This window comes from Piliocolobus tephrosceles, chromosome 21 (genome assembly GCF_002776525.5).
Source record: "Piliocolobus tephrosceles isolate RC106 chromosome 21, ASM277652v3, whole genome shotgun sequence".
Lineage (NCBI taxonomy): Eukaryota > Metazoa > Chordata > Mammalia > Primates > Cercopithecidae > Piliocolobus > Piliocolobus tephrosceles.
Genome location: NC_045454.1, coordinates 11,867,667 through 11,882,149, shown reverse-complemented (window position 1 = coordinate 11,882,149; position 14,483 = coordinate 11,867,667). Strand labels below are relative to the sequence as shown.

The 14,483-nt window shown below is 48.4% G+C and overlaps 2 protein-coding genes across 2 annotated transcripts in view; one reads left to right on the top strand and one right to left on the bottom strand.

Moving 5' to 3' along the window:
• Nucleotides 1-43: 43 nt before the first annotated feature.
• PGLYRP1 (peptidoglycan recognition protein 1) lies at nucleotides 44-4,477 on the bottom strand. Its single transcript, XM_023182284.3, has 3 exons — nucleotides 3,857-4,477; nucleotides 408-529; nucleotides 44-314 (listed from the first exon to the last, which is right to left on the bottom strand). Exons 1-3 carry the CDS (start codon nucleotides 4,141-4,143, stop codon nucleotides 133-135), a joined length of 591 nt encoding a protein of 196 aa, XP_023038052.1. The 5' UTR covers nucleotides 4,144-4,477; the 3' UTR covers nucleotides 44-132.
• Nucleotides 4,299-14,483, top strand: part of LOC111519945 (insulin growth factor-like family member 2) — an 83,791-nt gene continuing 73,606 nt past the window's right edge. The window contains exon 1 of the mRNA XM_023182285.2: nucleotides 4,299-4,634. Within this exon, the coding sequence (XP_023038053.1) occupies nucleotides 4,604-4,634 (31 nt within the window). The 5' untranslated portion in view covers nucleotides 4,299-4,603. The remainder of the gene's footprint in view (nucleotides 4,635-14,483) is intronic.

Genomic DNA, 14,483 nt, shown 5'->3' with positions numbered 1-14,483 from the left:
GGGAGAGAAGGAGGGGAGGTTTGTGGTGGGACCTGCTGAGGAACACATTTTGAGCTGCATCTTTATTGGAGGAGGAGGCAGTGGGGTTTTTGGCCGTGGGAGGAGAGGAACGGGGTGCAGATTAGCAGGGCCTCAGCGGGAGGAGTAGTGTGGCCAATTCTGGATGAGGTTGTAGAGCTGGTCGCCTGGAGAGAGTGTACGCTGCACATCCCGGTGTCCTTTGACCACATAGTTGGACTTCAGGGCTCCCTGAGCCACACCGCAGGCCAGTAGACCCTGGGCTGCCCGGAGGGCCCGGGGTGGGGGCACCCGATCTGGAGGAGGCAGAGGTGAGAGTTAGTCAGGGGCTTCCCTGAAGGGCAGTGGTAGTGTCAGCCCCCATCCCGACTGGCTGGACAGTCACTCACCCATGTAGTTGCCCATGAAGCTGATGCCAATGGACATGGGGTTCCACATGTGATCTGCGTGGGCGCCCATGAAGTTCCATCCACGGCCCTCGTATACGAGCCCGTCTTCTCCAATCAGGAAGCTGCATGGGGAGGTGGGGGGGGGGGCTTGATGAGTGAGGGAGGGTTTCCTGAGGAGGACTCCTCTTTCTTCCTCCACTCACCCTGCCTCCGTTCCTGCCCTGGTGCACACAACTTCCCCAGCATCCTTCTTAACCCTTAATTTCCCACGATAGTAACAATGACTGTGGTCGTTTATTGGGCCCCTGCCATGTGCCAAGCACAGCTCCGCATACACCTTTTTTTCATCCTCATGGCAACCCTGATCACCCCATTTTATATAGACAGAATTAGAGCAGTAGAATCACCTGCCCCGGGGTCACACAGCCTGTCTGGTGCATAGCTGGGGTTTGTACCCAGGCCTCCGTGGTCCCCACCCATGTGGTCTTGTGCCTTGCTCTCTCCTGCCTCCCTAGAGGATTTGTGGAAGTCCTATTTTACTGAATCCTTGCAGGACAGCCCTCTGAGGCAGGGACTCTTTTTTTTTTTTTTTCAGATGGAGTTTCACTCTTGTTGCCCAGGCTGGAGTGCAGTAGGGTGATCTCAGCTCACTGCAACCTCTGCCTCCCAGGTTCAAGTGATTCTCGTGCCTCAGCCTCCTGAGTACCTGGGATTACAGGCATGAGCCACCACGCCCGGCTAATTTTTGTATTATTAGTAGAGACAGGGTTTCACTATGTTGGCCAGGCTGGTCTCGAACTCCCGACCTCAGGTGATCTGCCCGCCTTGGCCTCCCAAAGTACTGGGATTACAGGCATGAGCCACCGTGCCTGGCTGAGGCAGGGACTGTTATCCTCATCTTAAGCTGAGAGTGCAGAGACTCAGAAAGTGACATAATTTATACAAGCTCCTCAGAGCCCCCTGCCTCTCAGATCTCTGCCCTCGCCCCAGCCTGCTTCCTGCCCTTGGGGTCCTCTGGGGGACAGGATCAGAGACTCAAAGTTGGGGTCACAATCAGATACCGACCCTGGAGCCCCAGCACCTGCCTCTTTGAGGTTTCCAAGCCTGGCAGCAGATCCTTAAGGCTGATTCATTCAGCAGGTCTGATTGAGCACGTCTGACTTGGCACATGGGAATGAACTAGAAGATCAGTGCCTTGGAGCTGCAGTATGTGCCAGCTCAGCCCTCGCACTCAGTGTCATTAATGATGCACAGAATGTTGGAACTTCCGAATCTCTAGTCCTGAATCTGCTGCTTAGGAAGCCATCTCCCAGAATCTGGCCCTGGTGACGCTGGCTGCTGGGACTGGCTGGTTGTGGCCCTGCCAGTGACGCTGGCTGCTGGGACTGGCTGGTTGTGGCCCTGCCAGTGATGCTGGCTGCTGGGACTGGCTGATTATGGCCCTGCTGTGTTCCCAGAGCCTGGCATGATGGTGGTGGGGTCGGGGGTGGTTGGTTCTCCCTGGTCATTTGTTGCATGAATGCATCTCATTTAAACCTCAGCCACCATCACCAAACCCCATTTACAGGTGAAGAAACGAGGCTCAGAGAGAGAATGTGACATGACATGTAAAGGGGATTCAGAATGTTAGAACCAGATTCTGAATCCTAAAAGCTGAGGGCCAGACACCGGCTGCTTCTGTATGTGGTGACGTGAACCCAAGGCTGTAGAACCAGGCTTGGGCCTTCGTGACCTCATGGGAACGCTTAGAATTGGAGCGCCTGAGTCTTGGAAACAAAACGTTGAAGTTGGATTCTTTGATAAAATCTTGAACTGGAAGGGCTGGGAATACCTTTGGAAACTTGTAGACTTCTCTGGGTGGTTTTTTTTTTTTTTTTTTTTTTTCCCGTGACACAGCCTTACGAGGTCCTGAGAGCATGTGCTCCCTAGGTGGGGTCGATTGAAGTGGACTCTGGGGACCTATGTGTTCCTCCAGTAAGCTCTGCAGGGGATTCTGATGCTACCTGGGTCTGAGAGCTTGCAGGATTCAAACGTTCCCTCCCCTTGGAAATAAATCCTCAGGCTGGACTGCAGCCCATTATAAGGAGGAGGTAGCTGGTAGACATGGCCCCGGACCTGCTTCAGCCGGCACCCCTTGTGGTCTCTTCTCCCCACGTCTCTTGTACCTACACTAGTCCCCGTCCCTGCTCTGCAGGGGGAAGCCTCCCATAGCTCCCATCTTGGAGTAAAAGCTGCAGTCCTCACTGTGGTCCACAAGGCCCTGCCTGGTCCAGCCCTTTCCCCATTTCATTCCGCTCCCCCGGCTGTGTTCAGCCACCCTGTCCTTCCCAGGGGACCCACCCACTCAGCCCCGTTGGCTCTGCCCCCAGCACCCTCTGCCACCAGCACTCCTCTATCAGCTCCCCCATCCCAGAGCCAAGGCAGCCACTCTCAGGGAACTTCCCTTGCCCCACCCTTTCAAGGAGCCTGTGTGGGTCTGGTCCCAGCCTGAGGTCCCCCTCCCTCACCTCTTTCCTTTTATCCATCGCCTCTATCACCGTCTGAATTCACCTGTGGCCTGGGCTTGTTTCTCCCTGCTGGTCTTTCCGCCCCAGGAGGCTAGAGTGGCACCGTTCTCCGTGCCACATCTGGCACACTGCCTGGCACATAGTAGGTGCCTAATGGCAATAGCCCGTGGCTTTGCGGGCCCCTGTGTGCCAGGCAGTTCCTAGGTGCTTTGCCCGTATTGGCTCATTTAAGGAGCGGATGGGCCGCGATCCCATTGACTTTGCGGAGGAGGAAGCTAAAGCCGGGAGGACCTGCCCCAGCTGGGGAGGGATCTGCCCCAGGCCTCAGCCAGCAATAAGCTGAGCTGACTCTGGAACCCAGCTCCGCACTGAGTCAGCCTGGTTTTTTTTTTTTTTTTGAGGCGGAGTCTTGCTCTGTAGCCCGGACTAGAGTGCAGTGGCCGGATCTCAGCTCACTGCAAGCTCCGCCTCCCGGGTTCACGCCATTCTCCTGCCTCAGCCTCCCGAGTAGCTGAGACTACAGGCGCCCGCCACCTCGCCCAGCTAGTTTTTGTATTTTTAGTAGAGACGGGGTTTCACCGTGTTAGCCAGCCTGGTTTTCTGCCTCCTAACAAAGGCACCAGGCATCAGGAAGGGGCGCCTTCATAAGGCGCCGCGGACACCTTGGTGCGTGTTAGGCAAAGCCTGCCCCTTCCTCCAGGGGAGCGGGGCTTGGATTTCAGCCCATCCCCGGCCCTCACGCATCTTTGTGCTATGAGCACCTGCACTGGCCCACGCGGTGACCCGAGGAAGAAATGAAGACCCTGTGAGGTTCAGTAAGCTGCTCGGAGTGTCAGCCAGGTGGCCCCAGCACCGGGCCTAGAACCGGTCCCGCTGGCGGGCACTTGCACACCTTTGCCTCTGGGGTCCCCAGTCTAGTCCGTGCCTCCCCGCCGCACTCACTTGTAGCCCACGTCGCACCAGTGCCGTGTCTTCACGTGGTAGGACTGCACATTCTGGGTCTGCTGCTGGCACGAGGCTGGGGTGTTGCAGCTGCTGCCCGCCGTGTGCGACACCACCACATAGCGCAAGGGCAGGCTCAGGCGCTGGGTGCACTCTGACTCCAGGGCCCTCCACTCGTTCCGGGGCACTATAGGGCTGCAGCAGGCCGGGGCTTCTGTCTTCTGAGCCTCTCGGAGTCGAAGGAGGCCGAGGAGAGCCCAGGCAAGCAGCGCGCAGTGGCGGGACATAGCGGCAGGGCGGCAGGGGCGGGAAGACCGCTAGGAGAGCCGGTGGCGGGGCCGCCTTTATCTGCTGGGGGATTCCGGGAGTGGCCCGGAAAGTCTTGCTTCACACCCTGCTGGGACTTCCCTGCTGGCCCAGCAGACCCCAGACTCAGCTTCCTTCCCTGGCAGGGCCAGGGCGGGATGCACTGTGGTTGGGGTCTGGGTCGCGCCCATGGCAATGACAGGCCCCCTCGCTCAGCAGGGAGGGCCGCACAGGCCCCTGGGCGCTTCGCCCCGCCGTTTCCGGAAGACCCGGGGCCGGGATCCCGGTCCTGCTTGTCTCTCCCCCTCTCAATGGAACGTTGAACAACTCAACAGGAACTTACATCGCAGAGGCCGGGGCGTTGACACATCTTCTCTCCGCAAGGACTGAGGTAACAAAGGTGTCCATTTTAAAAACTTCCTTCTCCCAGGTCCAAGTCTGATGCCATTTACCCTTGCAGCAAACTCACGAGGTGAGTATCTGGAAGCCCATTTCACAGTGGAGTAAACTGAGGTTGGGAGCAGGTAAGTCACAGGCTGAGATGAGGGAGGCACTGGAGCCCCGTGTCTAGAGCCAGGCTGCCTGCATGTGAATCCTGGATACTCAGTGTGTGAGAGCCTGCAAGTGGTTTTTAAAAATGTGTGTTTAAAAAATATATATATTTTTAATTTTATTTTATAAATAATCTTTTACTTTTTTTTTTTTTTTTGAGATGGAGTTTTGCTCTTGTCACTCAGGCTAGAGTGCAACAGTGCGATCTTGGCTTACTGCAACTGCCGCCTCCCAGCTTCAAGAGATTGTCCTGCCTCAGCCTCCTGAGTAGCTGGGATTACAAGCACGCACCACCATGCCCAGCTAATTTTTGTATTTTTAGTAGAGATGGGGTTTTGCCATGTTGACCAGGCTGGTCTCGAACTCCTGACCTCAGGTAATCTGCCCGCCTCGGCTTCCGAAAGTGCTGGGGTTACAGGCATGAGCCACTGCGCCTGGCCTAAGTTTTGTAATTAAAAAAAAAAAAAAAAAAAAAATATATATATATATATATTATAAAATGTATATGTGTATATATATATATAGAAAGAGAGCACGTGCGTGATCTCACCAGGTTGCCCATGGTTGGTCTCAAACTCCTGAACTTGAGCCACCCTCCTGCCTCAGCCTCCCAAGGTGCTGGGATTACAGGCGTCAGCCACCGTGTCCCGGCACCCTGCAAGTGATTGAACCTTCCTGTGCCTCAGTTTTCCCCACCTGCAATATGGGGATGACATAGTACCTGAGTCAGAGGGTTGGTGAGGGATTAGATGGGTTGCAAGGGTAGAGCCCTTAGAAGGTGTCTGGCACAGAGTCCCACAGTCACACCCGTGGGACTGGAACTCCAGCCCACCCTTGGTAGGAAGAAACATGCTTTATACACGGGGACCTCCGGCAGCTCAGTTAGGGAGAGGAGGGAATCTGGGGTCTGGAGAGGAACAGCCATTTGCCCAGGGCTGGAGTGGGTGGGGTCACCTGTTGGGGCAGAAGGCTTTCCTGGGCCCTCTGTCCTGCCCAGGTCCCCTTCCCATGCCTTCCTAGAGCACATGGTGGGTTCAGGGCAGACTACCTGGTTCCTTCTTCTACCCCTTCTATTTTAGTGGCTCTTTAAAAAATTACAAAAGGGATCTCTCATTTGCCCTCTGGCAAGGAAATCAAAATAAATTACAAAAGTAACACATGCTGTAACAAGTTGAATTGATACAAAATGTTTATCACCTGTGTCCCACCTCTCCAGCGCCACCCACCTGAGGCCACCTGGGAACAGTGTGGTGTGTTTTTCTTTTTTCTCCTTCCTTCCTTCCTTCCTTCCTTCCTTCCTTCCTTCCTTCCTTCCTTCCTTCCTTCCTCCCTCCCTCCCTTCTCTCTCTTTTCTTTTCTTTGTCCCCCTCTGTCACCCAGACTGGAGTGTAGTGGCATGATCTTGGCTAGTGCACTGCAAGCTCCGCCTCCTGGGTTCAAGTGATTCTCCTGCCTCAACCTCCCAAGTAGCTACAATTAGAGGCGTGTGCCACCACGCTCAGCTAGTTTTTGTATTTTTGGTAGAGACAGGGTTTCACCATGTTGGCCTGGCTGGTCTCGAACTCCTGACCTCAGGTGAGCCACCTGCCAGTCTTCCAGAGTGCTGGGATTACTACAGGCATGAGCCACTGCACCTGACCAGTGTGGTGTGTTTTCATCTTCCATGTCCTGCATTCTCACGTACAGTGTACTCATGCTGTTACTGAATTGTGCACCAGGCATCTGTGGCACTTTTTAGAAATTATCACATACTCATGACAAGCTTGCAAGATGCATGTTATTAATACCCCTCTTACAGTTGACAAAACTGAGGCCCGGGCGGATGATCACATACAGGAGGTGGTGAAGCCGGGGTTTGGCTACAGGCTTTCTGCCTGCAGAGTTATAAACCACATCCTCTTCCCTACAAACTTATATAAGGACATTAAAAAAAGTAACAAAATCAAAACCATGTGCATCAATTTACCTTTTGTCACCTAATATTTCATGGGCATCTCACCAGGGCAGCGTATTTAATTCTAATTTGTTCTTTGAATAGTTGCACAATGTGCTGTAGTATCAGTTCAGCATTGTGGATCTTTTAGTTTTTAAAGGTTTTCCAGTATTTTCCCCACACTACGCAAAATATATTCAGACAGATGTCCCTATGCACTGGTGCATTTATAAGTAAATTATAAACACAGGGTTATTAGGTCAATGAGTATACATATTTAATTAATATTACCAGATTGTTTTCCCCAAAAAGCTATTAATAATTCATATTTTTCACCAGTAATGTTTTGGAGCCTCCTTACCCCGACCCCAGAAGTGGGTGTTATCACTTCTTTTTTTTTTTTTTTTTGTTTGAGTCAGAGTCTCGCTCTGTCACCGCGGCTGGAATGCAGTGGCAAGATCTTGGCTCACTGCAACCTCCACTTCCTGGGTTCAAGCCATTCTCCTGCCTCAGCCTCCCAAGTAGCTGGGACTACAGGCGTGTGCCACCATACCAGGCTAATTTTTGTATTGTAGTAGAGATGGGGTTTCACCATGTTGGCCAGGCTGATCTCAAACTCCTGAGCTCAGGTGATCCACCCACCTCGGCCTCCCAAAGTGCTGGGATTATGGTATGAGCCACCTTGCCTGGCCAGCGTTATCACTTCTTAAATTTATAGGTATAAAGTGACAGCTCCTTTGGCATTTTTATGCCCACTCAGGAGACTGGGTATTTTTCCGTATTTGCTGTCTATATTTGGGCTTGCTTTTTTGTCAATTACCTATTCATACCCACTGCCCATTAAAAAATTGGGTTGTTTGCCTTTTTGTTATTATTTGCAAAATGAACAAAAGTATCCCATAATTGGGATTATTGAGTTCTTGGGTGTGTACATTTTTTGTATTTCAGTTTCTTTTAGAAGCATTAAAGAATAATGTAATATAAAAAGTGTACAAACACATTTTTTATAGAGTTGATAGACTTAATAGAGTAGCGAGCTTATGAATTTTCACGAAGTGAATACACCTGTGTATCCAGTGCCTGGATTAAGAAGTAGAGCTACACTTAAAATTCTAATAGGAGTTGGTAAATACAATACCAAAAAGATTTTAGTATTTATTTTTCCCACAGTGTGATCAGTTTTTAAATGTTTTACCAATCCAAAGAACAAGATCTCATTATTGCTTTATTTGCATTTCCTTGAACATTAGAGAGATGATTATCTTTTTACATATTTATGGGTATCAGCATCCATCTTCAAACCATCTTTAATCTCTTCTGATCATTTTCTTGTTGAGTTGTATATGGGGGATATTAACCCTATGTCTTATTGAATGTGCTGCAAACCTTTTCCTCTAGTCTGTTAAAAAATATCTAGTTTTTCTTTTATGGTTTCTGTGTTTCCTGTCTTGCCTTAAGAGGGACTTTTCAGATTGTAGAACTTTTTGTATTTAAGAAAGATTATTTTGTGTTTTACTTTTAGATCTTTACCTCAGCTAAAATGTGTACTTGCATGTGGTGTGAGGTAGGGGTCTGACCTTGTTTCCAGATGGTAAGCCGTTTGCCCAAGTTCTGTTTATTATATAGGTAGACCTGGTTTTAAATTTCCATTCTGCCCCTTATTAGCTGCATGATCTTGGGCAACTGGATAGCAATTGACACAGTTGACCACTTCCTCTTTCTCAAAATACTTATTTCCCTTAGCTTTTGTGATGTAAGACTGCCTTGATTTTCCTTCTGCTTCTCTGGCTGGTCTTCTCTCTTTTTTTCAGAGTAATTCTTCCCTCCTGGACCCTCACACCATATATTTTGTGCTGAGTGATCTTATCCACATAATGGCTTCAGCCACAGTCAAAATGCAGAGGATTCCTGTATTTCAGTGTCTAGTCTGGAGCGCTCAGTTGAGTTCTGGATCTGTGTATCCGCCTGGCCACTTGATGCCTCCACTTGGATGTCCCACAGGCACCTCCAATGCAAAATGACTCATGATCTTCTCCTCCACATCAGCACTCTCACAGGAGTTCCTGTCTAAGGGAATAGCATCACCATCTTCCCATTATAAAAGCCATACATTTGAGCATCATCCTTGACTAATTCCTGTTCCTTCCTTTGTTGTACTCAGCACCCAAAAGAATGCCCAGCACATGGTAGGTGCTCACTAAATAGCTACTTGACTGAATGGATATTCTACCCACCACCAAATCATGACACTGTGATGAATTAGAACTCTTCTATTTACTTCCAGTCTCTGAACCCTGGTCCAGACACCGCCTCCTTTCACCTGGATTTTGCCCTGCCTCTTCAGTGACCTCCCAGGATGCACTCTGGCCTCTGTGAGGTCAAAGCTCTGCCCAGGTCTTTTCTGAAGGTCACCCTCAAAAATGAGTCACATTTTTCAGTGGCATCTCATGATTCCTAGAATGAGGCCCAAGCTCCTCCCCATGGCCAACAGCACAGGCTGCCTACAGAGTGGGCTGACCCCATCCCAGCCTCACCTTGCTCACTCCCAAAAGCCTTTTCCTGACTCCTGCAGCCACAGTCCCCTTCTTGCTGTCCTTGAACATGCTTTGACTACCCTGTCCACTTGGGGACTTCAGACACACCGGGTATAAGTTTTAAATAGAGGAACCTGGAACTAATTCAGAAACTTTGTACCTAAGCTTTAAGACAACAAAACACCAAGCCAGCCTTTTGTAAAAAGACAGGACTATTTACACATCAGATTCCTTTTTAAAATTTTTATTTTCTTTTTTCCCTTTCTTTTGCCTGTTTTTTTCATTTGAGGCACAGATTCCTTAAAGACACTAAGAATATAAACATTAGCTAGCTGGAGTGAAGCCTCCCATTGTGAGAGTTTTATTTAGTTTGTATCTTTAAAAAATGTATTTACTTATTTATTTTTTGAGATAGTTTCACTCTGTTGCCCAGGCTGGAATGCAGTGGTGCAATCTTAGCTCACTGCAACCTCCGCCTCTTGGGTTCAAGCAATTCTCTTGCCTCAGCTTCCGGAGTAGCTGCGATTACAGGTGCCCACCACCATGCTCAGCTAGTTTTTTTTTTTTTTTAGTAGAGATGGGAGTTTCACCGTGTTGGTCAGGCTGGTCTTGAACTCCTGACTTCAGGTGACCTGCCTGCCTCGGCCTCCCAAAGTGCTGGGATTACAGGTGTGAGCCACCATGCCCGGCCATATTTACTTACTTATTTTTACATACAATACAAACACTTTAAATAGAGTTGAAGATCATCTCCGTGCACCAAGTGGTCAAGCCCAATACCCAGGATCAAGTTCAGGGTAGCCCTTGAGCCTCTCACTCTTGACTCCAACAGGGCGAGCTTGCTATCCTTGTGGCATGGGGCCTTTTGCATTGTGGATAATGGAGTGGCTCATATAGTCCATAAGTTTTGTGCGTACCTATGTACCTTGTCCTTGTGAGCTGGTCCTGCCCCTTGGTGACCTCGAGGAAAGAAGCTGAGGTAAGACCTGGCCTGTCTGGCTCCTCTACTTCCTTCCTCAGCCCTCAAATTCTGTCCCCCACCTCACTCTTTAAATTTATTTTTATTTTAAATTTCATTTTAGAGACACAGTCTTGCTTTGTCACCCAGGCTGGAGTGCAGTGGCACCATCATAGCTCACTGCAGCCTCGAACTCCTGGGCTCAAGGATCCTCCTGCCTCAGCCTCCCAACATGGTGAGATTATGGACATGAGACACTGCGCTGGGCCTGTTGTGTGTCTTGTCAGCCTAAAATTGAAACATGCCTTGTGAGCATTTACTGCAACTTCAACGAGTGATTATTATGTTGCCTTTAATCCTGAGAGACTATATTACTTGTACACTTTTTTTTTTTTGATAGGGGGAAATTAGATTTACTCCCTATATGTTTTAGAAAATTAAAGTTTTAAATATCAGAGTCACTAGCTGCCCTGATTTAATCTGTTATAATTAAGTCAGTTAAAAAACTCCTCCTTGGCCGGGCGTGGTGGCTCACACCTGTAATTCCAGCACTTTGAGAGGCCGAGGTGGGCGAATCACTTGAGATGAGGAGTTCGAGACCAGCCTGGCCAACATGGTGAAACTCTGTCTCTACTAAAAATACAAAAATTAGCCAGGCATGGTGGTGCATGCCTGTAATCCCAGCTACTCGGGAGGCTGAGGCAGGAGAATCACTTGAACCTAGGAGGCGGAGGTTGCAGTGGACTGAGATCATGCCACTGCACTCCAGTCTGGGTGATACAGGGAAACTCCATCTCAAAAAATAAATTAAAAAACAAAAAAACTCCTCCAGTTTTCTTGCTGTTAGCAAAAAACACTTATGTTCTTTGTTGTATTAAAAATGATGACAATAAAATCAAATGGTGATGATTACAAGGACATATTTAAAATATAATGCAGAATCTTCACTTACCTTTCACTTCTTGCTGCTCCCAAGCCTGTAATGCTCTCTCCCTTCTTTTGCCTCGTCTAATTGTCACTTGTTGTTTCTTCTGTCACCTCATCAGGATGATACCTCCTTTCTGTTATTTTGGAGTAGGATGGATCCCCCATTTGCCTTCTTCACATTGTTTCTTCTCCTTTGCATTTGTCACAACTGTAGTTTCTAATTTACTTCTGTATTTTTCTAATACTAGGTTGGTGCAAAAGTAACTGCAGTTTTTGCCATCAGTGGAAAAACCGCAGTTACTTTTGCACCAACCTGATAGATTTCTGTCTCTTCTAGAATACAATATGATCTATAAGTAGGGTCATCACATAACTTAATTGTCCAAATAATGACATTTGAGACTAAGAGGGAGCTACTGGTAATTATTATAATTAATAATTAATTATGCTGGGAGGCTGGGCACAGTGGCTCGCGCTTGTACTCCCAGCACTTTGGGAGGCCGAGGCGGGCGGATGACTTGAGGTCAGGAGTTCAAGATCAGCCTGGCCAACATGATAAAACCCTGTCTCTCCTAAAAATACAAAAATTAGCTGGGCATGGTGGCGGGCGCCTGTAATCCCAGCTACTTGGGAGGCTGAGGCTGGAGAATCGCTTGAGCCCAGGAGGCAGAGGTTGTAGTGAGCCGAGATCGCACCACTGCACTCCAGTCTGGGCAACAGAGCCAGATCCTGTCTAAAACAAAACAAAACAGCAACAAAACCCCCAGGAATTCCTGTACCCACATTCTAGTGGGGAAGACAGGAAGCAAATTAACAAACATCTAATAACTATTTTTAAAAGCCAGATATACGATATTTCACGTGGATGACCCAATTGACCTGCTGCGGGTCAGGTAAACAGGCTCCCGGGTCGTATCTTCAGCTTGGTCTTGGAGCTGGGGAAAATATGCTACACGGTTCCCCTCTTCAGCCACCGGAGGGCGCGCCCTCCCTGTGTGTCCTCTTCAGCGCACTTTTTCTCCCGCAGCTGTCAGTCACAGGGCAGCCCCTTAGCGGAACAGAGATCCCGTTCTCTGATTTTCCTGGGGGCCTGCCTCTCCCAGGGAGTAGCGGGCTCCTATGAACAGTAATAGCAACCATAATGTAGAGACTAAGAGCAGAGAGTCAGTGAATTTTATGCTGATGTCCAAAGGCATAGGGCATTTCATTTTTCTTCTTTTTTTCCTTTCCTTTAAAAAAAATTGGCTGGGCATGGTGGCTCATGCCTATAATCCCAGCTCTTTGGGGGGCCGAGGTGGGTGGATCACCCGAGGTCAGGAGTTCAAGACCAGCACGGCCAACATGATGAAATCCCGTCTCTACTTAAAATACAAAAAATTAGCTGACTATGGTGGTGGGCGCCCGTAATCCCAGCTACTCAGGAGGCTGAGGCAGGAGAATCATTTGAACCCGGGAGGTGGAGGTTGCAGTGAGCCAAGATCACACCACTGCACTCCAGCCTGGGCAACAAGAGCAAAACTGTGTCAAAAAAATAAAAATAAAAAAAGGTGATTGGGTCGTGAGAGCTCTGTTCTCATAAATAAATACATTCATGAATTAATAGGTTAATAGATTAATGGGTTATCATGGTAGTAGGACTGGTGGCTTTATAAGAAGAAGAAGAGAGAGTAGCTAGCATCCTCAGCCCCCTCGCCATGGGATGCCGCATGCTGCCTCGACACCCTATAGAGTCCCTACTAGCAAGAAGGCTCTCTCAGAAGCACCCCACAGTTTCAGCCTCAGAACTGTAGGAAATAAATTTTGTTTCTTTATAAGTTACCCAGTTTCAGGTATTCTGTTATAAGCAACAAAAAATGGACTAAGACAGGAATATTACTGGGTTAAGAAATAAAAAAAAAACTATTGATACATGCAACAATCTGGATAAATCTCAAGGGCATTATGGTAAGTGAATAAAAGTCAATCTCAACAGATTTCATACTATACAATTCCAATAGATAACTTTTTTTTTTTTTTTTTTTAAACAGAGTCTTACTGTGTCACCCAGGCTGGAATGCAGTGGCACAATCTTGGCTCACTCTTCATGCAACCTCTGCCTCCCAGATTCAAGCAATCTCCTTGCCTCAGCCTCCCAAGTAGTTGGGATTACAGGAGTGCACTACCACACCCGGCTAATTTTTGTATTTTTAGTAGAGGTGGGGTTTCACCATATTGGCCAGGCTGGTCTTGAACTCCTGACCTCAGGTGATCCACCCGCCTTGGCCTCCCAAAGTGCTGTGATTACAGGCATGAGCCACAGCACCCAGCCTATATAACATTCTTGCAATGAGAAAACAACAGAGATGGAGAACAGATTGGTAGTTGCAAAGGGACAGATATAGTGTGTTTGTGTATGTGTGTGTATATGTGTGTGTGCGCATGCCACTATAGTGGTAACACAAGGGAATTCCTTTGTGGGTCTATATCTTGATTGTGGTGGTGTGTATACAAATATTTACATGGATCAAATTGTATAGAAACACACATGCACACACATGCACACACATACACAGGAATGCATGTAAAACTGGTGAATACTGAATAAAGTCCTCTGTAATCTAGTTAACAGTAATGTACCCATGTCACTTTCCTGGTTTTGATATTATGCTGTGATTATATAAGATGTTCCCATGTGGGAATACTGGATGAATGTTACATGGGACTGTAGGTACTATTTAATTTCCTGTGAGTCTGTAAGAGTTCCACACAAAAAGTAATTACAAAAGAAGAAAAGAAAAAGTGCTGGTGATGACAAGGTTGTTGGGAAAAGGGCTTCTGGGGTGCCTGCATAAACTGGCCATAAAAATATGGGACAATAGGCCGGGCGCAGTGGCTGAAGCCTGTAATTCCAGCACTTTGGGAGGCCGAGACGGGTGGATCACGAGGTCAGGAGATCGAGACCATCCTGGCTAACACAGTGAAACTCCGTCTCTACTAAAAAATACAAAAAACTAGCCGGGCGAGATGGCGGGCGGCTGTAGTTCCAGCTACTCAGGAGGCTGAGGCACGAGAATGGCGTAAACCCGGGAGGCGGAGCTTGCAGTGAGCTGAGATCCGGCCACTGCACTCCAGCCTGGGTGACAGAGCGAGACTCTGTCTCAAAAAAAAAAAAAAAATAGAGGACAGGTCTCCTGCCAGGGAACCCAAGATAGTGGGGAAACTGGTTGTTCACCTTGATCTTTTTTCCTAGTGTAGAAACAGTGGATTGGGGGAAAATATTCGACAAGTTTGGTGCCCTCCAGAATGGAGGGAGGGGAGTCACAAATGTGGAAGTCGGATTCTCTTACCCTCTGCTCAGAGTTCTTTTCACTTCTCTGTGGCCCTGGGAACTGTTCTGTCTTCATATTTGAGTTATTGGATATTTCTGGTGTTAATCTC

Coding starts and splice junctions, on each gene's coding strand:
- PGLYRP1 (XM_023182284.3), bottom strand. CDS start 4,143: ATGTCCCGCCACTGCGCGCTGCTTGCCTGGGCTCTCCTCGGCCTCCTT. Junction 530..3,856: donor TGGTGCGACGTGGGCTACAA/GTGAGTGCGGCG, acceptor CTCCCCATGCAG/CTTCCTGATTGGAGAAGACG. Junction 315..407: donor CTTCATGGGCAACTACATGG/GTGAGTGACTGT, acceptor TGCCTCCTCCAG/ATCGGGTGCCCCCACCCCGG.